At 46.2% G+C, this 26,488-nt stretch overlaps 1 protein-coding gene across 1 annotated transcript in view; it reads right to left on the bottom strand.

The window, feature by feature from the left end:
* Positions 1-347: 347 nt before the first annotated feature.
* Positions 348-26,488, bottom strand: part of TBC1D22B (TBC1 domain family member 22B) — a 63,222-nt gene continuing 37,081 nt past the window's right edge. Inside the window, exons 9-13 of the mRNA XM_007467285.1 lie at positions 15,285-15,391; positions 14,744-14,819; positions 12,333-12,460; positions 11,972-12,067; positions 348-1,367 (exon numbers count right to left, since the gene is read on the bottom strand). Coding sequence (XP_007467347.1) covers positions 1,239-1,367; positions 11,972-12,067; positions 12,333-12,460; positions 14,744-14,819; positions 15,285-15,391 — 536 coding nt within the window. The 3' untranslated portion in view covers positions 348-1,238. The remainder of the gene's footprint in view (positions 1,368-11,971; positions 12,068-12,332; positions 12,461-14,743; positions 14,820-15,284; positions 15,392-26,488) is intronic.

Raw genomic sequence — 26,488 nt, 5'->3', positions numbered from 1 at the left:
GGGAGAAGGGTGGGGAGCTCTGACCGCTGAAGACGTGTAAGGAGTATGGCAGATGCTCCACAAAGGCCTGGGGCAGGGATTGAGGGGTGGGGGGCAGGGAGAGAAAAACTCTGAGACACTGATGCTTGGGTTGGCTGCCACCCGGTCTTCAAAGCAGCTCCATCTGCTTGGCTGTGCTCACTCTAGCAGACTCCCATTCACTTCCCTCACAGGAGGGCACCAAGAAACCAACCTGGAGGTGCTGAAGCCACCTGCCTGGCAACTTCATTTGTGCTAGTGACCTAGATTGCTTTCACATGTTGATGCACATTATAAATATAAAATCATATCTGCTACAAAGAAGACATATATTTATACATCTTTACCCATATACATAATAACACAATTTACACATAATATCTTGGAGTGGGTCATCACGGAAAAAGGGTCTGGAGAGGTAAAAAGCCCCTTCTCCCTCCCCCGCCCTGATCCTTCTCAAGGGATGCTTGTGTATGTGGTCACTGGGGCCCTTCCCAGTTGGTTGCAATGGGGATAGTCTGGACACAGACATTCAGACATGTAACTAAATGCTGATGGGTGTGTATACCCACATACACACACAGACGCAGGCACACATACAGATGTCTGTTGAGAAAAGGAAAAATGAAATTCCTAGCCCTTGGGTGTAGGCCTCTTCCCAGAGTTATAAGCATCAGTGCCTCCTCCATCTGAGAACAATGGTTTTAAAAAGCTGCCCCTCACTGGCTCAGACTTGGGCAGAAGGGGAAAGGCTAGGAATTGGGGGTAGAGGGGAGGGGCCAGGAGTCTTTTGAAAACATAAGGCGTTTTTGACCTGTGAGCAAATCAAACTATGTCACAAAAAAGCAACAGTATCAGTTGGAGCTGGGAGGCAAGAGACAGCCAGTCCATGTAGGGCAATGTGACTGGAGACCCTGAGCCTTCCCCTTCTTCTGTCCAGTTTCTTTTAAAGGGGCAGACAACCCTGTACCTCCTTTTCTGTCCTCTCCCAGAGCTGGGCCCATCCACATGTCATGGAATACTGATAGTGGTACAGGAGAGCCATCTGGAGACATGGAGTGGTGGACAGGCACACCAAAAAGTTAAGACCTGGGTGGCGGATGTGAGCTTTTTACAGCAGGAGTGGTTCCTGGCCGGGGTCCACGGCTCGCACAGTGGCCACAGTGATCAGATTGCCATCAGAGATGGGGGCAGTCTGGGTCCCCGCGGGGAGACAGCACCTATCGGCGGTAGTGATTGGGGGCGTCGGCAAACATGTACTTGAGTCTATACGCCTCAGCGAGGAGCAGCCCGATCTCTTCGTTGCCCCAGTGTATCGTAGGTAGGTTTTGTAGCAGCATGAGGAGACCCTGGAATGCAAGAAAGGACTTTCATCATTTTATCACTGACCAAGGGACCGGCAGGCCCTGGAATGGAGCCCCTTCTCCTGGGTCATGCATCCCAAGGGTCTGATCTCCCTCCTCCCAGGCGGCGCACAGCCCTTGGCCCCTAGTTCACCTTCAGGAAGCCTTGAATAGCCTCTGCTGAGTCTCTGATCCACTAACACCTGCTTCTTTAATAATATTATAAATAGAGAATGACAACAATAAATAAGGATCTTTAAAAGAGAAAAATAATCACTCATCATCCAAATATACCTCTCTTAATTTCAAAGTATTCCTTTTTAGTCTTTTTTCGCATGCATATTTCTTTAAATAGTTGTAATCATAATTATGATTTTACATGCTTTTTAACCATCCTTTTTTACTATAATTTTTGTGTTTTCCCATGCAGCCTTCAAAAATGATTATTCTCAATGTCAGTATTCTAGCATGTGGCTATCTATACCCTAATTGACTCAACCGTTTCCCTTTTTCCCTTTTATTAGATACTTAATTTGTTTCCTTTAAGGAAACAAAACAAAACCTTTATTGATAAGGCTGCTATGTACCCTTTTGCATTTGACATCTTTCTCTGAATCCCAATGTTCACTTGTAATCACTTTATTTATCCTCTGCCCTGTTCTCCAAAGACTCTCCTCAACCTACCTGTCCAGCTGATTTCCCACTGTTCCCAACATATGAGCCTCATCCAGCCAAGTCCACTTCAGCCACATCTATCTGTGCCTCCAGGGTTTAATTTAGGTTGTTTCTTTTGCTTAGAACACCTCCTCTTTTCTCTTCTCCCTATCTAAATCTTATTCAGTTTTCAAAGCCCAGGTCCCTCAAACAGCTCCATGGAGATGGCCTATTAAAGAGGATATTAGAGTAAAAGATGAATGTGAGGATTTCCCTGGTGGCGCAGTGGTTAAGAATCCGCCTGCCAATGCAGGGGACACGGGTTCAAGCCCGGGTCCGGGAAGATCCCACGTGCCGCGGAGCAACTAAGCCCATGCGTCACAGCTACTGAGCCTGCGCTCTAGAGCCCACAAGCCACAACTACTGAGCCCACGTGCCACAACTACTGAAGCCTGAGCGCCTAGAACCTGTGCTCCGCCAACGAGAAGCCACCTCAATGAAAAACCCACCTGCTGCAACGAAGAGTAGCCCCCACTCGCCGCAACTAGAGATAGACCACGCACAGCAACGAAGACCCAACGCAGGCAAAAATAAATAAATAAATTTATAATAAATTAATTAATTAAATAAATTTTTTGAAAAATGAATGTGAGACTTTAGGTTATCTCTGTAATTTAGCTACCCATGCTTCTGCTGCTACTTTGTGTTCTTTCTGTCTTCTTTCTGAACTGGATATTCTTCTTATTTTTCTGATTATTAAAGAAATAGTAGCAAGACAAAACCCAGAGACAAAAAGAGACTGACAGATTTGATACAATTTTGAAACCTCAATACGTGGAGGCACAAAAACAAGGTTAAAATATAAGAAACTGACTGTAAGAAAATATAACACTTATAAAAGACAAAAGGTTAATATCCACAATAAAAAAATGAGTACCTACAAATCAGTAAGAAAAAAAGGAAAACCACCAAATGGAAAAAACGGATGCGAATAGATATATACAAAATATCAATGGCCCACCATGCTAGAACATGCTAGAACCCTGCCTTTGGCTGATTTGCACCATCCAGCAATGCTTTGTAGTTTTCAGTGTAGAGGTCCTGCATATCTTTTATAAAATTTCTTCCTTTAGTAATAGAAATTTAGCGGGGCACAAAGCTGCCTCAGCACATCAAGGCTATGTATGGCCAGCATGATTAAGTTCTGGCCAACTTTGGAGACAGTGTAACTCTTGGGTTCTGCCCTAAGCTTACCCTTCTCTCCTTCCTAGAAAATGGCTATGAATGGAGGAGTGGAAGTGGTCATCTTAGACCGTAAGAATAAAGCTATGTGTTGAAGATGGCAGAGCAACATGAGAGAAGAAATCCGAGTCCCTGCTACTCTGGAGCCCTGTTAGCCCTGGACTCTTACACTCAGACTGTTAGTTGAAGAGAAGTAAACAACTACCTTGTTTTACGCCACTGTTATTCTCTGGTCTTGGTTTCAAGAGACAAGTTTATATCATCTTAAGAAACACAGGCCACATCTATCAAAATCAGAAATGCAGGTAATTCCCTGCTGGCACAGTGGTTAGGACTTGGAGCTTTCACTGCCGGGGCCCTGTTTCGATCCCTGGTCAGGGAACTAAGATCCTGCAAGTTGTGGCAGTGCGGCCAAAACAAACAAACAAAACAAAAACAAAACAAAACAAAAAACCAGAAATGCACATGGTCTCTGATCCAGCAACTCAACTTCTATGTACCTCTCCTTAGGAAATATTCGCACTCCTGTACAAGGGTCTGCACTGCATCATCGCTTCAAATAGTGGGGAAAAGGACACGAGGGAAGTGTCTGTCAGTATGCGACACTTAGATAAACCAGTTATCCAAATCATGAAATACAAGGCATCACCTGTAAAATGAAGCAGGCCTACATATGCCAAGGTGCAAAGATATCAAAGACATTTTAAGGGGGCGGGGGAACAAGCAAGTTGCAGAAAAACACTCATAGTACGATCCCACTGAGGTAAAAGAAAAAACACAACTATATGTTTGTATATGTACATAGGTATATAAAATTTTTAGAAGGCTAGGTGGTAAACTGTTAACAGTGGTTACCTTTGGGGATGGGAGACTTGCACTTTTTCTCATCACACATCCCCTTGTTTTCAATTATTACAATAAACTCTTTGTATATTACCTACTTATAAAATTTTTTTTCGAGTAATACACATTCTCCGGAAGTTTAAAGTTTTGTTTACTTTGTAAAAAGTAAAAAATCAGAAAATAAATTACCCTTAACTTTATAATCAAAAGGAAGCCACGTTTAAACGTTTTGGAATATTTCCTTCTAGTCCTTTTTCTGCACATTTTACACAGTTGAAATACTTTCTCTAAATAATTTTGAATCTGTTTAGCATTTATCATAAGCATTTCCTCTAATATTAAAAACTCCTTTTAGACATTTTCAACGGCCAAAGAATTTTCCATGATGCAGATGTACCATAATTTACATCTTCCTGCTTTGAGCATTTAATCATTTCTGGTTTTTCACTATAATGAAATTATAATGAACAGCCTTGTGCAAAAAGCCATATTTTAGATGATTTCCTTGGGCTAAATTCCTAGGAATGCAATTACTGTATCAAAGGGCATGAACATTTTAAAGGTACTTAAAGCTCATCCAGAAAAATGCTCATTTCCCTAGATCTCTACCAGCACTGAATACTCTCATTCAACAAACTTTGTTAGTTGTAACTTCTGTCCCTGAGATTTCCAAGCCTGAGAACAGAACTCAAAGCCATAAGTCAAGGGAATTCCCTGGTGGTCCAGTGGTTAGGACTCCGTGCTTTCACTGCCACTTTCACCGCCGAGGGCCTGTGTGGCGCAGCGAAAAGAGAAAAGATAAATCTGTAAATTGGAAAACCCTGCACTCAAGTTATTATCTTAATGTTTTCATTTTTTGTACAAGCATGTACTCATGTAATGTGAAAAAAATACAAAAATGGGGAAAATCATATAGATCTATGCTTTCTGACATTACAGAACACCCACTATATTTTGTACAGTGATAAAAAGAAGTTACAAAAACAACGTATACAAAATGTTTCCATTAACAGTTATGTACATACAATATGTTTTTATTCATATGGATTTGCATGGCAAAATGTCTGGAAGGAGATATATCACCTTTGTGTGGTAAGATTTCAGGTAACTTTTTTTTTTTCTTTTTGCTTATTGGTATTTCTAATTTTTCTATCATGGTTACACACACTTGCATAATTGACAAGCAAAAATAACCAACAAAGGGGTGACCTCTCTAGAAGAGAATATTCTTTGATAGGAGAAGCTCTACCTGTAATTTCCAATTCTTCTAGTTTTGCTAGAAACCTCCCAGAAGCCTTGAAATATTTCTTCCCCTGACCAAAGTCAACCTCCCACCTCTCCCAAGGGCAGGGAGGCTTAGGTGGAGGAACCATTCTGCCACCTGGTGGCCATGCCTAGGAACTGCACAGCCCACACAGTGCTGTAACAATGGGAACCCTGCCCATGCATTGATAAATTAGGGATAAAGAAGTAGAAACCAAATTATCACATGTGGGGAAAGAAGGTGTTAATCACAAATCAGGTGCTTTAATCAAGGGGTAGAGAAGAGACACTGCTAGGGTGGGGAACAACTGAACATTTGTTACAAAGCCAGCTCATGGGAGCACTAAGCATAACATGCAGTCAGGTGAAACACTACAGTCGTGAGAAGACAACTTGTGGGGCAAACAGCAGAGAGTGTTTCCACGTTAACAGAAGGGGGCAACGGCTTTCAGAAAAGAAAAGCTCGAAATGGCTGAAAAAGGTACCTTCTGAGAATCCACAGATTCCAAAGGAAGCGGAATATTGCAGAGGAAGAATCTGAGCCATGTGAGAGGGGGTGGGGGGAAGACAACGATTAGACAAGGGGGCCAAAGGAGAAGGGATAGTAGGTAACAAGAGGCCTTGGTAAGAAAAAAATGCAGGGGAAAGTCATTAGAGAATGTCCAACAGATGGAAGAACTGATGAGGAAGAGGGGGACCGTGAAAGATAATAGTCTTCATAATGGTAATTATCATTTACTGAGCACTTACTACTCACCAGATGGGGTTCTTCACACGTACTCTACTATCACATTTAATCCTCACATCAACTCTATGAAGCACATATTATTACCTCCATCTTACCGGTGAGGAAACTGAGGCACAGAAGTTAAGGAAGTTGCCTGGGGTCAGAGCGTAATGCTAGGCTGGGATTTGAACCCAGGCAACCTGGTTCTAGAGCTTGTGCTCATAACCACTATACTATATGCTGCATGCCTGGAGTAAGAAAAGTGGGGCATGATGGAGAAGGAATGAAAAGAAAAGAAGTCATAGAAGAGGCTGTTTGAGGGAAATCTGGAAGAGCTGATTAATTTTACTCGGTAATAAGGGCCAAGGACAACCAAAGAGGATGAGTAATAACAGCAAAGAACTTACAGGTCACATTAAATATATACTATTAAATATGACACTGTGTACAGAATCACCTAGCAATACTAGAATATTCTTTGCAAACGTTAAGTGTATTCAGGCATGTAAAAATACTTTCCTAGTCAAATAAGTATTTTGAAACAAATCCCTCTCGTTTTGAGAATCAGTGAGGTAGCAAAACAATTCCCTTGGTCTCAATAAAAACTTTCAAAAACATGTCCTTGTATGTAAACTTTTTCAGTCAAACATATTCATAGGCTTCCCTGGTGTCAAAGCACCTAGTACTTTTAGCAAGTCCCCCTGCCAGAGAAAGCCGAGGCCCCTCCAATGTTTGTTTTGTTTTCATGTTGAGGAATCGTGCCCTTTCTCACACCAGCTTGTTCTTGGTGGAAGATCTTTAGGCCCCAGGGTTGTCTCTGAACCCTTCTTCTGGGCAGGATTCAAACTGGCAATTTATTGGATATCTGTGAAGATGGGGCCTGCATTTGGGCAATGTTTCACAATCCTACCCTTAAGTTCCTGCAGAAGTGGTGGGTGGATGCCATCTGGTTCCAGGGATTTGTTTACATTTAGTTTGTTATTTAGGCCTGGAACATCCCACGGGCTTAGCACTATTTCATTTAATAACTCTGACCTATCTCCTACAAAAGTCACTTTCAGAGTGGGAATCTCTCCAAGGTTTTCTTCCATAAGATGAAAGCAAAGGATTCTGAGACCAGCTGCTACTCTGGTTTAGAGTCATCAGCTGTCCCACAACTCCTCTGCCAGTTCCCTTTTTATGTATTTAAAGGAACTGTGGTTATTAGTCTTAGAGGTCCCTGCGCGGGGCTTCTCAACATCACTTCTGAGCCATCTGTGGGGTCCCATGCTCTCCTAGGCTCTCAAAGATGCTGCTTTTCCTGAGGGGACGCTTTAGGCTGCAGGTGACCAGGTATTTGCTCAAGTGCCTGTTCTGACTTACATAAAATAATGTGTCTAGGAAATTATTACCTCCATAATAATGGAGGAGGGGGAGGGGGAGGACGAACCTTGCCCATGAGCAGGTACCACGTAAACCGAGCTCACGTGCCCCAGGAAGTGCCTGTCCAGGCCCTGAGGGAGAGGCATCAGAGCATAATCCATGCCCGGAGCACAGATTCCAGGTTTCTACACTTACTCCCTCAGTGATCTTGGCCTAGTCAATCTCTCCGTGACTCAGTTTCCCCATTTGTGAAATGGGGGTAGTAATTACAACTTATCTTGTGGGACTGTTGCAATGAATTAACATAGAGAGACATTTAGGATAGTGCCTGGTCCATTAAAAGTACTAAGAATTAGTTATTATTAGACTGAACCTTATTAAATTGCCAATACTTGATTATTTTGACCTATAAAAATAATTTCACAAGATGCAACCTAACATTATCACCATTATTCTATTACGCCAGCCCAGGCTGAGGGCCAGAATTGCGGAGGCCCCCTCTACCATGAAAGAGTCTTGGTGCAGCTCTGCTGGAATCTCTCATTTGAAGCAGCCTATGGCCCAGAGGATGGGGCCATTCTACCCCTACAGCACCTGTGCATGGACACGCCTGAGGTTCCCTTGCTCAGAAGTCTCAGGAAGGAAACTTCTTTTTTTGTTGTTGTTGTTGGCCGCGCTGCGATGTGGGATCCTAGTTCCCTGACCAGGGATCAAACCCGTGCTCCCTGCAGTGGTAGTGCAGAGTCCCAACTGCTGGACCACCAGGGAAGTCCCAGAAACCTCTTAAAGTGAGCCTCCTGTGTCAGTTTTTGGTCCCCTCTCCCAGGCAGACCCCAGACAATCGCCCAGCTAGTGAGAGGCAGATGCCTTTCTTCTGGGCACTCTCACCACAGCTGGGGCACCGCCCTTTGCCCCTGCACCCTCTGAACACCTCCTCTCCAGCCCCATTTGGTCATCCAGCTTGGTTTCACCCAGGATTAGCCTAGCACGGTTTACTCAGAGACTTGGGTTTCTAAAGCTATCTTCACTTCACTGCTCCCTGGACAGAGTACATTGCAGGAAGTAATATTAGTGCTAATAAGCTCACTGTTTTGAGGGCCATATGCAAAGTACACCAACACCTTCACATGTAATGATCTGTATAATCCTCATAATAGTCCTAGGAGGTAAGTACTCTCATCCCCATTTTACAGGTAAGAAAACTGAGGCATAGAGGGCCAATTTACTTGCTTAAGGTTGCACATCTGGAAAAATGGCAGAGTTAGGATTTGACCCCAGGCAGACTGACCCCAGAGACCGTGGCTTAACCACTGTACTATTCTGCACAGTCCCCAACTTTAGAAGGAGGGTTGCTGCTTCACCCTATACCCTCAGCTGGCTCCCCTTCTCTGCTCTTTAAGGGTGACACATCACCAGTCTGCTGAAGCTGCCACAACTCTAACTTTTATATCTGCAGCTATACTTCACCTGGTTTTTCTTCGAGTCACTCAGCTTTTAGCCCTAAAAACTTCTCTCCCCCAGGCTAGGCCTGTTTGGCTCTCTGGGATACCTGTATTCACTGACAGAGCTTCCTCTGCAGTGATTTAATGGCAGGCAGCCCTTTAGCAGTTAGGATGTCTGGGCCTTCTTTCTCTACAGAGGTCACAGAACAGCATCTCACAACCCCACACAACGCTCTTCTGCCCTTGTTCCTCACACCCGTGCCATGCTTCTGTCTCCTAAGGGACACCGTTCATCTATCCTAACAGAGCCAGGTGCAGTTTTTCTTTTATTATTCATAGAATTATAGAACTACGGAGTTGGGAGGAACTTTAATCACCCATTCTGTTTTGTCTAAAGGAAAGAGGGGAGACTCCTCTATGAGTAGGACTAGCTGAGGTGCTAATAAGCTGACAAAAAGTCCACTGTCATTCTGTGGGTTAGTGCAGAAAGACCTCAGGTCCATCAGATAATCGAATATGCTACCCAGCATAGAATACCTCCATGTCTACCAGAGTTTTAAAGTCACAGACTATTGTCCTGTACCCTATTGATATTGTGAATGGCTAAAAGCTATTCCAGGAATCACGTCCACCTCCCTGAGCTAATCTCGGAAGCACTTTTATCACATATGACAAGGCCCTCTGAGCCTGGCTCATGATAACCAAATTAGACTTCGTGCTCTCGATATCCTGCCCCACCTCAACCACATTATCAAAACTGACAGCTCGCCCAGCACGTGGCCAGTCCGGGCCCTTTTCCTCATTTATCCTAGGGCGTCACACATGCTGCTGGTTGGCAGAAGCTGTGGCTCTTTATTCACTGCCTGCAGCCTCGGCCCCATGGCTACCACCTACTCACAGAAGCCCACACTTTCCCTTTTTCTTCCAAAGCCCTTCCTTGGGCAAATTCGGTCCTGTCTTTCCATTTATCTGCTGAACAGGCTTCTGTGCTTTAACCACCTAACACCAATTATAGAGTGGGACCTCCCCGGGGGTCACTGGGAGATGCTGCTGTTCTTGAGAACACCTACGGTATCAGTTAGAACTTAGAAAAACATTCAACCTCCTCTGGCTTTTTCCCCTCCCACTTTTAAAAGGAATATCTACCCATTAAAACGAAAACAACCGGGCTTCCCTGGTGGCGCAGTGGTTGAGAGTCTGCCTGCTGATGCAGGGGACACGGGTTCGTGCCCCAGTCCGGGAAGGTCCCACATGCCGCGGAGCGGCTGGGCCCGTGAGCCATGGCCGCTGAGCCTGCGCGTCCGGAGCCTGTGCTCCACAACAGGAGAGGCCACAACGGTGAGAGGCCCACGTACCGAAAAAACAAAACAAAACAAAAACAAAAACAACCCCCAAATCCCTCAGTTCAGCAACATACAAAGCAGAAAAACAAAAACCCACTGCCACCCCCAGATATTACGACCATGAACTGCCTTCAGGCCTCTCTCTCTGCAGATGGCAGAGCCTGGCAACCTGTCTCCTCAATCCCCACTCCCCGTCCCCCTGACCTGGGCTCCCTGCAGCAGCTGCCTGGCTTCCGCCACCTCTTCAGTCTTCTTCACCTCCCCCCCTCGGGTTCCACGACGCTGGGCTCCCACTGGTCACCTCCCTGCCTCCTGGCCTGTCCGCCTCGCCTCCCTGACCTCTTGCGTAGGAGGGTGCAGGGCTCAGGCCTGGCCCTCTTCTCTCCTCTGTCCACTCCCACCTCCATCGGATCTCACGCAAGGCGCTGGCTTTAAAGACCATCTAGCCAAAGGCTCCTAAACATACATGTCCAGCCAGATTGCTCTCTCTTTCGACTCCAGACCCCTAAGGTTTAATCTCCCTATTCTACCTCTCCATTCGGATGTCTAACTGCATTAAGAATCCGACACGCCCAAGGCTGAACTCCCGATCTTCCTCCGTAAACGTGCTCCTCCTACAGCTTCTCACAAACTGTAAAGCCACCCTGACTCATCCCTTTGTCATACTCGACACAAAATTCCTCAGGAATTCCTGTTGGCTCTACTCCTGTTGGCTCTATATCCAAGCTCAGGCCGCTTGTCACACCTCCACTCCACCATCCAGGTCCAAGCTACTGTCGTGTGTTACCTGGAGGATGTACACTAGCCTCCTGGGTGGTCTCCCTGCTTCCAGCCTTGCCCGCACCTGCAGTCTACACCAGAGTGAACCTCTGAAACCGTAAGTCAGATCATGTCCCTCCTCTGCTCAGGACCCACTTCCACTCAGAGTAAAACCCAAAGTCCTTACTCTGGCTACGAAGTCCTCCATGACCTGGGTCCCTTGTGACTTCTCTGGCCTCACCTCTTCCTACTCTTCCCTTGGGCCACTCTGCTCCAGGCCACACTGGCCACCATCATGGTTCCACCAACAGCCCAGGCACATTGCGACCCCATGGCCTCTGCAAGCCTGTTCCTCCTGCCTGGACGCTCTCCCCGCAGATCCCCAGATGTCCACATGGCTCTCTCTCTCACCTTCTCCCAGCCTTTGCTCAAACGTCACCTTCTCAGTGAGCCTATCCTGACTACTTTGAAACTGCAACCTGTCCCTCCCCTACCACCTAATAATTCCTTTATCCTGCTCTACCTTTAAAAAAATTATATTTCTTATCTCCTTCTAACATTCATTTTAATTTACTATGTACTAGGCTTTTGTTTAAAGTCTCTCCCCAACTAGTATGTAAGCTCTACAAGAACAGAGTTCTCTGTTCAACTTTCTGTATGTCCTACTCCCTCAGTGGTGCCTAGTATGTTGCAGGCATTCAACCAGTGCTGGTCAGCAAATGACTGAAAGGTCTCTTAGACCCGCCCAGCTGCTCTGCAGCCTTTCTGGCACTAAGACCCTTTCACACTGAAGAACTGTAGGCCCCAGTGCCTTCCTGCCAACTGGGAAGGGCACCCTCTTGTGAGCATCCTTTCTCCTTTGCTCTTTCCAGCCAGGTACCTGCTGTGGTAGCTTCTATGCGCACAGCCCCACTAGCAGGATGACTCCCATTCTGACGCTCATTCCCCGTGCAGGCTGAGCTCCAGGCCACTCACCTGAAAGTCCTCCTCATCCAAGATCTCTTTCCTCCACTTGATCAAGAAGGCTGCACACACGTAGAGATGAAAGTGGGAGAACCCTTCGGGTTCAGACTGGGAAGGGAAAAAAGAGTTAGGTCTCCAAGCCCCCTCAGAGCCAATCCTTCTGCAAGGTGGGAAAGCAGAACAGCACCCCTTTAATGGCTGGGTGAGCAGAGGCCTGAAAAGATTTAGCAGAGGCCCTGCCCATGAGGCTAAGGCAGACACAGAGGTAGAAAGGAGGTGGCGGGAACTTCCGAGCAGCTATACTGCACACCCGGCAGGGAGCTGGGTGCCTCAGGGACAGCCTGGCATGGAGAGGGCAGGGGTCTCCTCATACCTGGTATGTGTCCCACAGGCGGATGGTGCAGCGAAGGGGAAGCTCCCGCATAAGCAGGTTGTTCATCCAACGAAAGGCAAACTGTAGGTATTCGACCTCGTACCTCCTGAAGTGATTATGTACCTGCTCTGAAACAGAAAGTGTCATTGGCCCCCTGAGAGTCACCTAGGGGACTGGACCCTGAAAGAGTCACATGAGCCAAAAAGGTGGTTTCCATTTCTTTTCAGCCACTCTCCCTGGAGAAGCCAGACACAGAGGGGCCAGACGGGCATCTGACCATCCTTTACGTTTGATTCCACCACCTCACAGCAACACTGCATGGTTACGACTCAGCCCTGCATGTAGTAGAACTATTTGAACACCCCACAGTGATATTCTAGGGACCTTTCTTCCTTCGCATGGCTGCTCGAGCCATAGAGCAGGAGACATAAGGCTCACCTGGCTGCTTGACCTTGGTACTCATCAGAGAAGAACCCAGAATGGAAAAGAACGGTGCGAGTCACCTTGGTCATCCTCCCACCAGTGAGGATTCCTCTTCAGCATCCCTGACAGATGGCAGCTAGCAGGGACTTAAACCGCCAGTGAAAGATGTTCACCGACTCCACTCAAGGGCAGCCTCACCCACTGATGATTAAGTGATTCACCAGAAAGTGCCTCGTCGACACCAGCAGACACTACCTCCCTCCCCACTCCCGCCCCTTGGTATTGGTGTAGTATTCTGGAGCAAACCAAACAAACCTGACCCCTGTTCTACATGACAGCCCCTCGAATACTGCTTGACACGATTAAAAAAAAATCACTATCCTCCTCGGTTTCCTAATCTATAAATGGAGATAGTCATCCATACCTCAAAGTCTGGGGGAGAATAAAATGAGAAAATAAAAGTGCTTACACCTGCATGGGGCAAATACTTAATAAAATTTTTGAAAGAGTAACTATCAACAATGGTTATTTCTGGGGAGTAGAATTTAAGGAAGGGGGAGGATTTTTACTTTTTATTCTGTGTTTTTCTCAAGTGTCTCAATTTTTGTAATGAGTAAGTATTACTTCTATAATTCAAAGCATAAAGATACATACATTTAAAAATCCACCATCCTAAAGTACTGTGCCTGTATTTTTCAGGTATTTTTGAGGGCTGGAAAAAGGAAAAAAAAAAAAGGACAGGCCAGGAAGTGGCAAAAACCACAGCTCCGACCCTCTGGAACCTGGCCCTTGTCAGACAGCTTAGCACAGGCCCTATACCAGGATCCAAGTGAGGGATGCAAGAGAGCTGGATGTGGGCCCCATCATGGAGCTAGCAGCTGGGCCAGGGCAATAATGCAAAGAGGCTAAAAGTATCCCACATATGATGCACAGGATAAAAATAGTAAATAATCAAACATGCTGGGAAGACTGAAATCCTAAGTCATAAAAGGAAGCTGGAGTGAGTGGAACAAATCAGAGAAAGTTTTCACAGAAAGAGAACCTGGGTAAGGAGAAAGATACACAATCTCTATACTGGGGAAAGGAATGCTTTGGTGAAGCAGAAAAATCCATGATAGAAAACCAGACAATGGGACTTAACAGTTGTGTAGTAATTGGTGGAATTAATTGGTGCTAGAGATTCCTCTTAACAGAAGACCTCGCTGTCAGACCTCTATGTGACAGTAATTCCGACTTCTCTCCCTGGGCCTCAGTTTTCTCATCGGTCAACAGCAGGGCTTCCCGAGTTGCCTTCAGTTCTAACACTCCATGATTCCATGCCAGAGCCAAGGACTTACTGTAGGGCTCCTGTTTCTCAAAGACATTCTGCATCAGGAAGCCACGACTCATATTCCCCACCCAGACAGGTCACAGGGAGCTATGGGACGTCCTGCTGGGGTATCAGCCAGACCTGGGGACCCGGCATGGAGCCCAGGAGTCCTGATTCACATCACAGCATGAAGGACAAGGTCAGACTACCTCTGACTTGATGCTAAAAGCAATGGAGAGCACATGAGGTTTCAGAGCAAGAGGGACATGACCAGAACAGTGCTTTGGAAAGATGCAGGCGTGTGACAGATGGTGTGGAAGAACAAAGTATGGAGAAGGTAAGTCCTTTTAGGAGGAAGTTGCAAAAACCCAAGCAAGGCTGGACCAGAGCTGTGGCTATGGACATTGAGAAGAAAGAGTGAATTTGAGGAGAGATGCTGAAGGAGGACTGATAGACCTCAGTGGTAGAAAACTAAGGAGAGAAAAGAACTTGACATAACAGCAGAGTTCTCACCTCACCTTCCGGTTGAGACGTGGAAGGATGCCAGTGCCGCCAACAGCACAGAGTGAATTGAAAAGGGTCATGGCTAGGAAGGGGGCTGAGTTATGTCCACAAGCATAACTGGCTTGTGTCAGAATCACACTGTGCTATTGCTAGAGAATTCTTCCTCTGAACCTACCATCAATCCGACTGACAAGCTCTTCTAGTGCCTTGACCTTCTTCTGGATCCCTGGTTGTGCAAAGGTGTAGTTATCCTGCAAACAACATAGGACTCAGGATGAACAGGGATACCAAACAGTCGTGCCACCATCCCTCAAATTCACTGAAATACATTTATAAAACACAAGCTGTTTTTCCGAAGCTGATGCCAGTGTTTTGGGAAACAAAGGAATCTCACAGAACAGCAGAGTGTGAGGAAAGCCTAAAAGAGCCCTATGCTGTGGAGGCAAACAGCACGGCCCGGGAGCACAGAGGAAAGGAGGGGCACAGTCTGATGACAAGGGCAGGACAACATGGAGACCTCCTTAGGCTTTAGGGGACACTAGACCGTTGCCTTTTGAAAGCTGTAAAACTAATGAACGAGGTAAAGATGGATGGACCAAAACGGGGAGGAGCCATGCTGGGTGGAGGGGCCCTGTCTGATGCAGAAGAGCAACAAGGAACCCAAAGGGCTGCAGGGAGCCCCAACCCAGGTGTCCCACAAGGGCAGAACCACTCACCTGTATCCCATCCAGCAGTTTGCTCATGCACCAAAAGCTGTCGGCTTCTATGCTTCGCAGCATGTCCTGAGACAAATTGGTCACGTCAAAGTTCTCCACGTCCTCTTCTGTAAAACAAAAGGTGAAGAAAGTCCAGAGGCCTTCTCCAAAAAATGGAGAGAGAAAGACAGAGTCTAGTATCTTCAGTGGGGTCCTTAAGGCCAGGAGAGAGCCAGGCTAACATGATGGCAAGGAACAGGGGCCTGCCCTCCCCGTCCCCTTGTGAGGTGGGCAAACGTGTCCCAGGAAGGCTCTTGAGGATCTCCTTACAACGCTGAACAGGCTATTTCTCACACCAGTTTTGCTGGGTCCAACATATCTTCCTCTTCCACTGCATTTGTTCATTTAGTTTGAGGAAAAAAAATACTTCAGGCATCCTGTTCAAAGAGCTATATCCAGGGGCTTCCCTGGTGGCGCAGTGGCTAAGAGTTCACCTGCCAATGCAGGGAACACGGGTTAGAGCCCTGGTCTGGGAAGATCCCACATGCCGCGGAGCAACCAAGCCCGTGTGCCACAACTACTGAGCCTGTGCTCTAGAGCCCGTGAGCCACAACTACTGAGCCCGCATGCCACAACTACTGAAGCCCATGCACCTAGAGCCTGTGCTCCGCAACAAGAGAAGCCACCGCAGTGAGAAGCCCGCGCACCACAACGAAGAGTAGCCCCCGCTCGCCGCAACCAGAGAAAAGGCCATGCACAGCAACGAAGACCCAACGCAGCCAAAAATAAATAAAATAAAAATAAATGAATTTTTTAAAAGAGCTATATCCAGCCCCCTGGAGATGGTCTGGAAAAATTCTTTGATTTCAGAAATTCACTGAACTGTCTAGCACACTCACAGGTAGTGAAAACAGGTGGGATCAGGTAGCCCCAATAGTTCATTTTAAAGATGGGATCCCCCAGTTCTGACAAAGCAGACCCATGGCCTCACCACTCAGAAATGAAGATGAGTGTGTGAAGGAAGATGGCCCAAACCCGTGAAAGCTCCCAGGATTCAACCTCACCAATCTGGTAGTTATCAAGATGGGTTCTGCAAAACCTCAATCCTATAGGATACTCAAGAAAAATGGTTCCACAGACAAATATGGTTGAGAAATGCTGCATTATATATCCTCGTCTTGGAGATTCATGAAGATCATAGCACACAAAAGGATTTGAGAAGTTATTAGACATTCTGCATTAAGTAAATCTCCTTAACCTCGCTTACCCAGCATTTCCCCAGCTTCTTTAGCCATGGGACCTCTTTTAAAGAGGATCGCCTATTAGCTTCTCATGGAAATCCCACAATAAATGACAAGAGTGAGAGGTTGTCCATCTGGTCTGAGATACAAGCGGGGAGAACAAAGGAGTCTTCTAGAAGAAGGAAGAGGCCATGTGATGTTTCCTTCCTGCCAGAGAGAGGTGGACAAGACAGGCCACCTCAACCTACAGGTCCCTGCATGCCTGTCAGAGGCCACACATGGAAATGCTCAGGCCCCTGAGTTCTGTGCCAAACGCAGCTTATCTCCTTGGAGCCCTGTTTTGAAAACAGGGTGTTCACTGCAGTCCCTGGTGCTGCAGAGAGACACAGGCATATGATGAAGTGTATTCTCTTTCATTTATGAGAATTATTACTCTATTTAGACCTACATCTGGACCTTCTTGGGGAAATGTGTAACAACTCTCAGATTCTCATCCTACATAAACAGCGTTTTTCTAATGGACATCAAGGGCTGTAAAAACCCTTTTGGGGAGGGCGGGGTGCTTTGTCAGAAAAGCTATGACGCTGGGAACAGTGTAAAAGTCCATAGTTAATACAAGTAAAGTGTCAACAACAGTGCCTGGCACACAGTAGGCACAATATAGTTTATTTTAGATGAAGTTTACTAGGAATTTATAATGACACGGGAAAGCATGTCACAGCATTGAGGGAAAAAAGTACAAAATTATTTATGGTTTACTCTCAACTACTGCACATACAATATTTATGTGTTTATATAATCACAGAGGAAAGACAAACTATACCACAAAGGTTTACAGTGCTTATTCCCAAGGTGGTAGGGATAAAGAATTTTTATTTTCTTTAAGCCTTACTATTCAAAATTTCTACAATAAGCATAATTTTTATAGTCAGGAAAAAACGCACATGATTTTAGAAAAAAGGGGCTACCATTGACTACATCTGCCTTTCACCATCAAAAAAGAACAAACAAGATTTTGTAAAACAACACTAAGCCTGAAGAAATGAAGACTTCAGATAATATATAAAGGTCCGTTTAAGGAACCACACAAAAAAAATCATTCCAAAAATACCATCTTTCTATTTTTCTAACTTAAACACTTATTGTATAGTGGGGGCTTGTGTGTGTGGGGGGGTGGCCATATATATACTATTAATTTAATTAAGTGATACTGGGCTCTAAGACCCAGCTCAGAAACTTCCTTTTTCTTGTTGCTTCGTCTTACATTTCTAAGATCCTTCCGTGTTGCTGTACAGACCTCTAGTTCACTGCCCGACACAGAGCACCACCCTTTTACATATCCGTTCCCCCCGTGGATGGATACCCAGGTGCCTCCAACTCCCACTACCGCGAACAATGGCCAGAGGAACCATGTGAGAACCACTGTGGGCCACAGGTTCAAGTGACCTAACCATAGGTACCACCAGACCACTCTCCAGGACCAGACCCCCAGCAGTGTGCTAGGGAAGCGTGTGTTTTCCTTTTTAGTGAGCGAGACTGATCACACCAACCGTCCAAGGCAGTAGTTCCCTCTTTATGAAAACAGGGTTGTGGAACTTCCGTGGTGGTGCAGTGGTTAAGAATCCGACTGCCAGTGCAGGGGTCAGGGTTCGATCCTTGGTCCGGGAAAATTCCACATGCTGTGGAGCAACTAAGCCCATGCACCACAACTACTGAGCCTGCGCTCTAGAGCCTGTGAGCCACAACTACTGAGCCCATGAGCCACAACTACTGAGCCCGCATGGCACAACTACTGAAGCCCGCACGCCTAGAGCCCGTGCTCCGCAACAAGAGAAGCCACGGCAATGAGAAGCCCACGCGCCACCACGAAGAGTAGCCCCCGCTCGCCGCAACTAGAGAAAGCCCGCGTGCAGCAATGAAGACCCAACACAGCCAAAAAATAATAATAATAATAAATTTATTAAAGAAAAAGAAAATAGGGTTGTAAGAAAAAAATGAAACCCACAAGGAAGGCTCAAGACAAAACCACCCCCACTATTCATACACATTTCCCAAAAGAAAATCCATAGTGCCACAATAATTTGAAGGGTCTTTTCCTACCTGGGCATTCTACCATTCCAGAACATTGCAGCAGGACTGTCACTAGGAATGAAAACCACACACAGCAGAGTAACAAGGGAGAAAGAGCCTGGGTCCCCAAGTAGACTGGGGAGCACAGCTGCCACATCAGCCCTGGTGCCCTGTGGCTTTCCTGTCAGACAGAAGAACACGTGGCTAAGAGCAAAGACTCTGGAGCCAGACTGTGTGGCTCAAATCCTGGCTCTGTCACTCACGAGCTATGCGGCTTTAAGGTAGTGACTTTACCTTCCATGCCTCAACGCCTCATCTGTTAAGGTGGTAATATCCTACCAATGTCAGTGCACACTGTAAGGATTAAACAAGTCAATACACGAAAAGTGCTACCAATGCCTGTCATAAAATAAGCATTATGCAAATGTTAGCTAGTATTATTGTTATTATATGAGGAACAAATAAACTTCTACCTCGTTTAAGCCACTGTTATTTTAGATCTCTGTCATTCGCAGCCAAACCTAACCTAATTCCAAACGTACCTAAAAAATAAAAGTCAATTTTCAAAGCTTTCCATTTCCACCTTCTGGTCTCAAGGAAGAAAAATGAACATAAGGTTTAAGTTGGTAAGATACAGCTCTCAGTAACTGTGCCAGTTCCAAACCTTTAGCTGTCCAGGGGGAAAAGGGACCAGACAGGATGCTGAGCCCTCTCTTGGGGCCTCAAGTTGCGGGTTGTTGTTTCCCCATGTTCTGCCCTTACGCCTGGCCTGCCCGTTAGCCCATGGCTTTCACGGTCAGTGGGAGAGCTCACCAGCATTCCAGAGAGGGGGAGGAGCGTTTAGTTTTAGTGTTCTGGCTGCTGGGAGGATAAAATTCACACATTCAGTCAAAAGCTGTGAGCTGAGTGCACCATCAAAAAGCAGCAGAGAAAGGGAGGCCCAAATGCTCTCTGAAGGGCTTCATTCAGCATAAACAGTCTGTTCAGAAGGATCATTAAACGTCCCACTTGAGAAAATTCAACATATAACTGAAGCTGGAATGGGAAACCATGCCAGCAACACAGTCTCCAATGAAGGCAGCGTCTCTGGTGGTCATTATGCAGCGTTCAGCAGCCAGGACTCAGACTGGAGGGAATGAGATTTTAAGGGATATTTTATGGCTGTTTTAAGACACAAAGCATCCAAAAAGAGGAAACCCAAAAGTTCTTTATAAAAATCAAATTGCCTATTCCGGGCTTGACAAGAACATGCTGTCAAGCCCGGCATTATTAGCTGATAAAATGTACCACCTGAGTGGTAGCCCCAGTCAAGTATTTATTTTTCTGAGAACTCCAGATCTCGGGCCTAAAATCAGCCTCACCTATGCCTCAAACACTCCCCTACAGCTTCGGGAAGAACGGCTTTTGCTTAAACTGACAAGAGTTAACTTGTCCATTAACTGCTTTAGGCATTTCCCAGGAACCATCTGTGATCTCAAGGCAATTTCTAGATTTTGTGATCTGTTGAGTCAGAATTAATCAGCCTAACTGGCAGGCATGAGAGGATTCAAGGCATCAGACTACAGACAGCCCTTCTATTTTCCAAAGCCTCTGGCTTACCTGATTCCTTTTTTTTTTTTTTAAACTGGACTCAAAAGAATACCTTACATAATATTTTCTGATCACAAAAGTAAACTGATTGAGAAAAGGAAAAAAAATCTTTTCAGCTATACATCTAAAGGACTTCATAAAATAAGAGTTAAACATTTCATCCAGAAAAACACAGTTTTGGGCTTCCCTGGTGGCGCAGTGATTAAGAATCTGCCTGCCAATGCATGGGACATGGGTTTGAGCCCTGGTCCGGGAAGATCCCACATGCCGCGGAGCAATTAAGCCCGTGCGCCACAGCTACTGAGCCTGTGTTCTAGAGCCCGTGAGCCACAACTACTGAGCCTGCACACCACAACTACTGAAGCCCGTGCGCCTACAGCCCGTGCTCCACAACAGGAGAAGCCACTGCAAAGAGAAGCCCGCGCACCGCCACAAAGAGTAGCCCCCACTCACCGCAACTAGAAGAAAGCCTGTGCAGCAGCGAAGACCCAACGCAGCCAAAAATAAAAAGTTAAAAATATATATATATTAAAAAAAAGAAAAAGAAACACAGTTTTAAGAAAAGTGTCAAGGAATTCATCTGGTAACCTGTATGTAATAATTTTTAAGTGGTTCAAGTGCTATAGAAACTTATTGTTGGGTGTTACTCATCTGGTATTTTCAGGCAAGTATTTGATAGCAGCAGCTGAGACAAGGCCACCACAGCTGAGCACAGACAAAGTAGAGGGGCCCCAGGATTTCCCTGGTGGTGCAGTGGTTAAGAATCCGCCTGCCAATGCAGGGGACGTGGGTTCGATCGCTGGTCCAGGAAGATCCCACATGCCGTGGAGCAACTAAGCCCATGCGCCACAACTACTGAGCCTTCACTCTAGAGCCTGCAAGCCACAACTACTGAGCCCACGTGCCACAACTACTGAGGCCCACGTGCCTAGAGCCCGTGCTCCGCAACAAGAGAAGCCACCGCAATGAAAAGCCCGCGCACCGGAAAGAAGAGTAGCCCCCGCTCGCCGCCAACTAGAGAAAGCCTGTGCAGCAGCAAAGACCCAACGCAGCCAAATAAATAAATAAATATTAAAAAAAAAAAAAAAAGTAGAGGGGCCCCTCGGCTAAACCCAGAAAAGTCAAACCACAAAAAAAGGGCAGTGAGGACAGAGAGGAGGTTAGAGGAAAGACTTCTTCTGAGGTTCCTAAAGAGCGGAGACCTATGCCGGGGCCTTTCTGCTTGATGAGGACCATGTTCCAGACTGACTGAGAGGAGACGTGCTGTTTCCAAGACAGAGAGAAGCAGCTGACCATGAAGCCCTTCCCGACGCCGTACCTGTCAATCAGGGCAGTGACTAAAAGGTAAATGTTAACTCAAAATGATCTCTGGCTGTCCACTACTCAGCGTGGAGCAGCCTGGCTAAAATTAATTTAAAAAACCAACATAGGGGCTTCCCTGGTGGCGCAGTGGTCGAGAGTCTGCCTACTGATGCAGGGGACACGGGTTCGTGCCCTGGACTGGGAAGATCCCACATGCCGCGGAGCGGCTGGGCCCGTGAGCCATGGCCGCTGAGACTGCGCATCCAGAGCCTGTGCTCCGCAACGCGAGAGGCCACAACAGTGAGGCCCGCGTACCGCAAAAAAAAAAAAACAAAAAAAACAACATATCACTAAACCGTCTCTACTTTCCTGAGGTTCCTGGATTACTTTTACTTTTATTTAACAAACACGAGTGATTGCTGGCTATGACCTCAGATTACATGAACCTGAACTATATGAGTATTCAGGTTATGGGGCAAGGGAGGGGCCGGGTCCAGCACACACTTCACCTTCTAGGACCTGCCCAAAGACTACCCACAGAGCCAGGCAGCACGTCACCAAGACACTGTGTATGTCAACAGGCTCTAGGGAGTCCAAGGTCCCCAGCGCCAATGTCAGCTTCCCAGAGGCTCCTCATCTAGGCTCAAACATCTTGACTATGTTGGCTACCTCAATTTCTCCTGTTATAATTTCTCATTGTGGGGGGGGGTCAGATGAGAGAGAGCGAGCAAGTGAGCATGCATGTGTCACTTGGTTTACCACCAGGGAGAGAGCAGGCCGGGTCCTACAGTGCCGGAGATGACAAGCTACAACTCGCCCTTGGAGAGCTTACCTCCTACAGGGGAGAAAATGCAGCACTGGACATCCCACCAAAAGCTCACATTGCTCTCAACTGTCCACTGAAAGCAGCTCAGCTCAGCACTCTGACTGGGCGTTTCCACATACATGTCTGTTGCTGGAAAGAGTCTCATATGTCTCAACTATCACATATGAGGCTGCTGCATCTATGAAGACGGGGCCAGGAGGCACCTTGAAGAAAGGGGTAAAGTTCCAAACAGGGTGAGCGCTAAAAATTCAGCATCGGTCTCACTCCCAGTTCCCTCCAAACCAGCAGCATGAAAATGCAAAGTGATATCCTTACTCTATGATTCAATTTATATAAAGTTTAGAGACAGGCAAAATTAATCGAGGTGTTAGAGGTCAGTAAAATAGTTACCCTTGTGGGGGTGAGGGGAGGGACTAGAAGGGAACACAAGGGAACTTCTGCAGTGCTGGAAATGTTCCACTTGGGTGCTGGTTATTTAGGGGAAAACTTTTTTTTTTTTTGCAGTACGTGGGCCTCTCACTGTCGTGGCCTCTCCCGTTGCGGAGCACAGGCCCCGGATGCGCAGGCCCAGCTGCTCCGTGGCATGCGGGATCCTCCCGGACCGGGGCACGAACTTGTGTCCCCTGCACCGGCAGGCGGACTCTCAACCACTGCGCCACCAGGGAAGCCCAACATAATGGTTTTTGAGATGATTTCTTCCATGTTCTTGCTTTTATCAGTAGATCATTCTTTTTTATGGCTGAGTACTATTCCATTGTGTGACTATCCATTCTCCTATTAACAGATATTTGGGTTGTTTCCAATTTTTGTCTATATTAATACAGTTGTTATGAATATTCCTATGCAGCCTTTGGGGGACTATACGCTTTCATTTTCCTTGTATAAAGGATGCCTAGAAGTGAAAGGCAGGGATTTTCATCCACTTTGTTTATGGTCATATCTCCAGTGCCTAGAGCAGTGCCTGGCACGGTGTAGTTCCTCAATAAGTATTTGCTGAATGAGTAATGGAACTCCATCTCCATCCCTTACAAGAGAGAGAACTTTTGACTATCTCAGCATAGTAAAAGAATACTGTAATTCACTGCCCTCCAGTGGCCAAGCCCAGCAAAGCTGCACTATTTCCTGAATATCTAGCAACGTTATGAAATTTTCATTCTTTCATTCATCTAGACATGTATGGAATGCCTATTTTGGACACCAAAATAAAAGCACTGGAAATATAAAGATGTTTAAAATAGTCTCTGGCCTCAAAGAATCATACAGTCTGGTGGGAGAAGGTAGGAGGGAAACACACAATAATTGGCGTGGTAAAGTCCTATAAAGGGGAAATGCACAGGGTTATGGAAACAGTGCCACTGGGGTGGTGGGGGTAAGGAAGAAGTCTCAGGGCAGGCTTCCAGGAAGAAGGGGTGTCTTAAAGGATGCACAAGGATTAGCCCAGGGGATAAAGAGGTGGTACAGGACAAGGCTTTAGATTAAAACTGTCAATTTTGGATTTCTAAGTTTAAGAGGTGAGGCAGGAAGTAGAGCACACAGAGCCTTGCACAAGCTAGAGAATCTGGACTTTTTTTTTTTTTTTTTGGCTGTGCTGTGTGGCTTGCAGGATCTCAGTTCCCCAACCAGGGACTGAACCCAGGCCATGGCAGTTGAAGCCCAGAATCCTAACCACTAGGGCACCAGGGAACTCCTGAGAATGTGGACATTTTAACTGTAGGTGATGGGATGCTAGTGAAGGGTTTTAGGCAAAGGAGATGCACCAACAAGTCTGTCTTTAAATGGTGTGAAAGACGGGAAGAAGGGGACAAAAACCAGAGATGGGAAAACACACTTGGCCATTTCAGCAATCCAGGGCTAAGCTAGGGTAGTCATAGGAGGAATAGAGAGGGAAGCAGATTCAAGAAATATTTAGGACATGAAATCATCAGAGCTCTGTAACTGACTGAATATGCAAGAATGAGTAAAAAGAATTACAAACAAGTCTTAGCATTTCTGACTTAAGTGACAGGAAATGCTGGCAACTGAGAGAAAAGGGTGGCTGGGTATGGAGAGGAGTTAGTCAAACACTGAGTCTGAGGGCTTCCCTGGTGGCACAGTGGTTGAGAGTCCGCCTGCTGATGCAGGGGACACGGGTTCGTGCCCTGGTCCGGGAAGATCCCACATGCCGCGGAGCGGCTGGGCCCGTGAGCCATGGCCACAGAGCCTGCACGTCCGGAGCCTGTGCTCCGGGAGAGGCCACAACAGTGAGAGGCCCGTGTACCGCAAAAAAAAAAACAAAACACTGAGTCTGGGGAGCCTAGGGATAGCAAAGATTGTCACTATGCATAAATAACTATAACCCACTCCTCCTTGGTGAAAGGACCCGTAAGGGTACTGGCCACCTGGGATACAGACTGTGTTTTCCAGGCTCACTTGCAGATGGGAATGGCCATAAGACTAAGTTCAGACAAGAGAGATTCAAAACCAAGTGTCATGTACTTGGGAAATGTCCTTCAACAGAAGGAGTATGCTTTTCTTCCTTTCTCCCTCCATACTGGCTGGAATATAGATGTGATGGCTAGAGCACAAGCAGCTATCTTGGATCATGAGTACAAAAACACATGCTGAGAATGGCAAGACAACAGAGAGAGAAGACTGGATCCCTGATACCATGGAGCCCCAGACTACTTACCTCCTGACTTTTAGTGTGAGAGAAGTAAGCTTTTCTCTCTTGCTTAAGGTATTGGTTCCCTGTCAGTGCAGACAAGCTAATCTTAACTGGTCATTTATGACATATCTGAGTGTAAATGTCACGCAGGGAACATGAGTCAGAGGTATGGGAAAGACTTCTCTTCTGGGAGTTCTATTGCTGTCATGCTTCTAAGTAAAACCTGAAATGAAAATCCTTCATGCAGAGGACAAGGGGGAGAGTTATTTGACAGTGTTTCATGTTGTAATGAAAGAAATCACCAGGCACCACTCTTCTTCTGAAAACAGGACATGTCATGAGCCCCACTTTTCTATATGATTTCCTCATTTGCATCACTTAAACAGTTGCTGTTACGCAGCTTAATTTGGTGATGGCCACATCATCAATTACATTTGACCTTAATATGTTCCAAGCTAGATCAATAATGTCATCTAAGTCCAAAAGGTTTTGGAGATGAGAGTGTAAAGGCATTCCACCATCTCAGGGGTCACAGTCCAGAGACTGTATCTCCCCAGGGGTGACCCTCCAGCATTGTCACCTCTGGACCCAGACATAGCTGGCTTATCCACAGAGGACCCACTTCTATGTGAGCAGCTGGTTTCAGCAGATAAAGAGGCTACTGGGGGGCTAAGCCAGCTACAGAAAAATCCTCTAGCAACTCAGAGGAGAGTCACTGGTTCTCCCCGTTTTCAACTATTTTACAACAAACATGACACAAAGCATGAAGCCAGCTCAGGTACCAATTTATAAAAGTAATAAAGAACAGATAGGGGAGGAGATAGGAGAGAGGCCAAACAACGTCCTGGTGGCATGTGGATCCCACAGCTCTAATAGGACACATCCTCCACCCTACAGCTCAGTAAGATGGGGCGGTGGGCTAAGGCTGCCTGATGATACCTGCCTGGGATGATGAGGGCAACTGCCTGGCCTGTTCCATGGGTGAAGGATACCTGAGGCCTCCTGTGGTAGGGAGAGTCATATCAGAGACGTCATAACAACACACCTCTCACAGTAGCTGCCTTACTAGGATATGGCACTATTAGAGAAGGGAAGAAAAGCAGCATTATTACTCAGACAAGAGAACTATTCTTGAAGGCCACAAACAATGTTGAATCTATGTTCAGGAAAGGCCTTGAGGCTGGAGGGAAGTCTGTATGCCTTGTTTCTTTGAAGCTTAATTTATACCCAGCAACCGATGAACAGACAAATAAAATGTGGTATATTCATACAATGGAATATTTATTTGACCATGAAAAGGAATGACCATTTTTATGAAATGTCCAGAAAAGGCAAATCCATAGAGACAGAGAGTAGATTAATGGTTGCCTAGGAATAGAGGGGGTGCGGGGGCTTGGGAGTGATGGCTAAGGGGTACAGGATTTCTTTTTGGGCTGATGAAAATATTCTAAAATTGACTGTGCTGATGGTTACACAACTCTATAAATACACTAAAAACCATTGAATTGTACACTTTAAATGGGTGAATTGTATGGTATATGAATGCCATCTC

This window comes from Lipotes vexillifer, unplaced genomic scaffold (assembly GCF_000442215.2).
Source record: "Lipotes vexillifer unplaced genomic scaffold, Lipotes_vexillifer_v1.1 scaffold528, whole genome shotgun sequence".
Taxonomy (NCBI): domain Eukaryota; kingdom Metazoa; phylum Chordata; class Mammalia; order Artiodactyla; family Lipotidae; genus Lipotes; species Lipotes vexillifer.
Note: the sequence above shows the minus strand (reverse complement) of the source record. Positions and strands in the feature narration are given on the sequence as shown.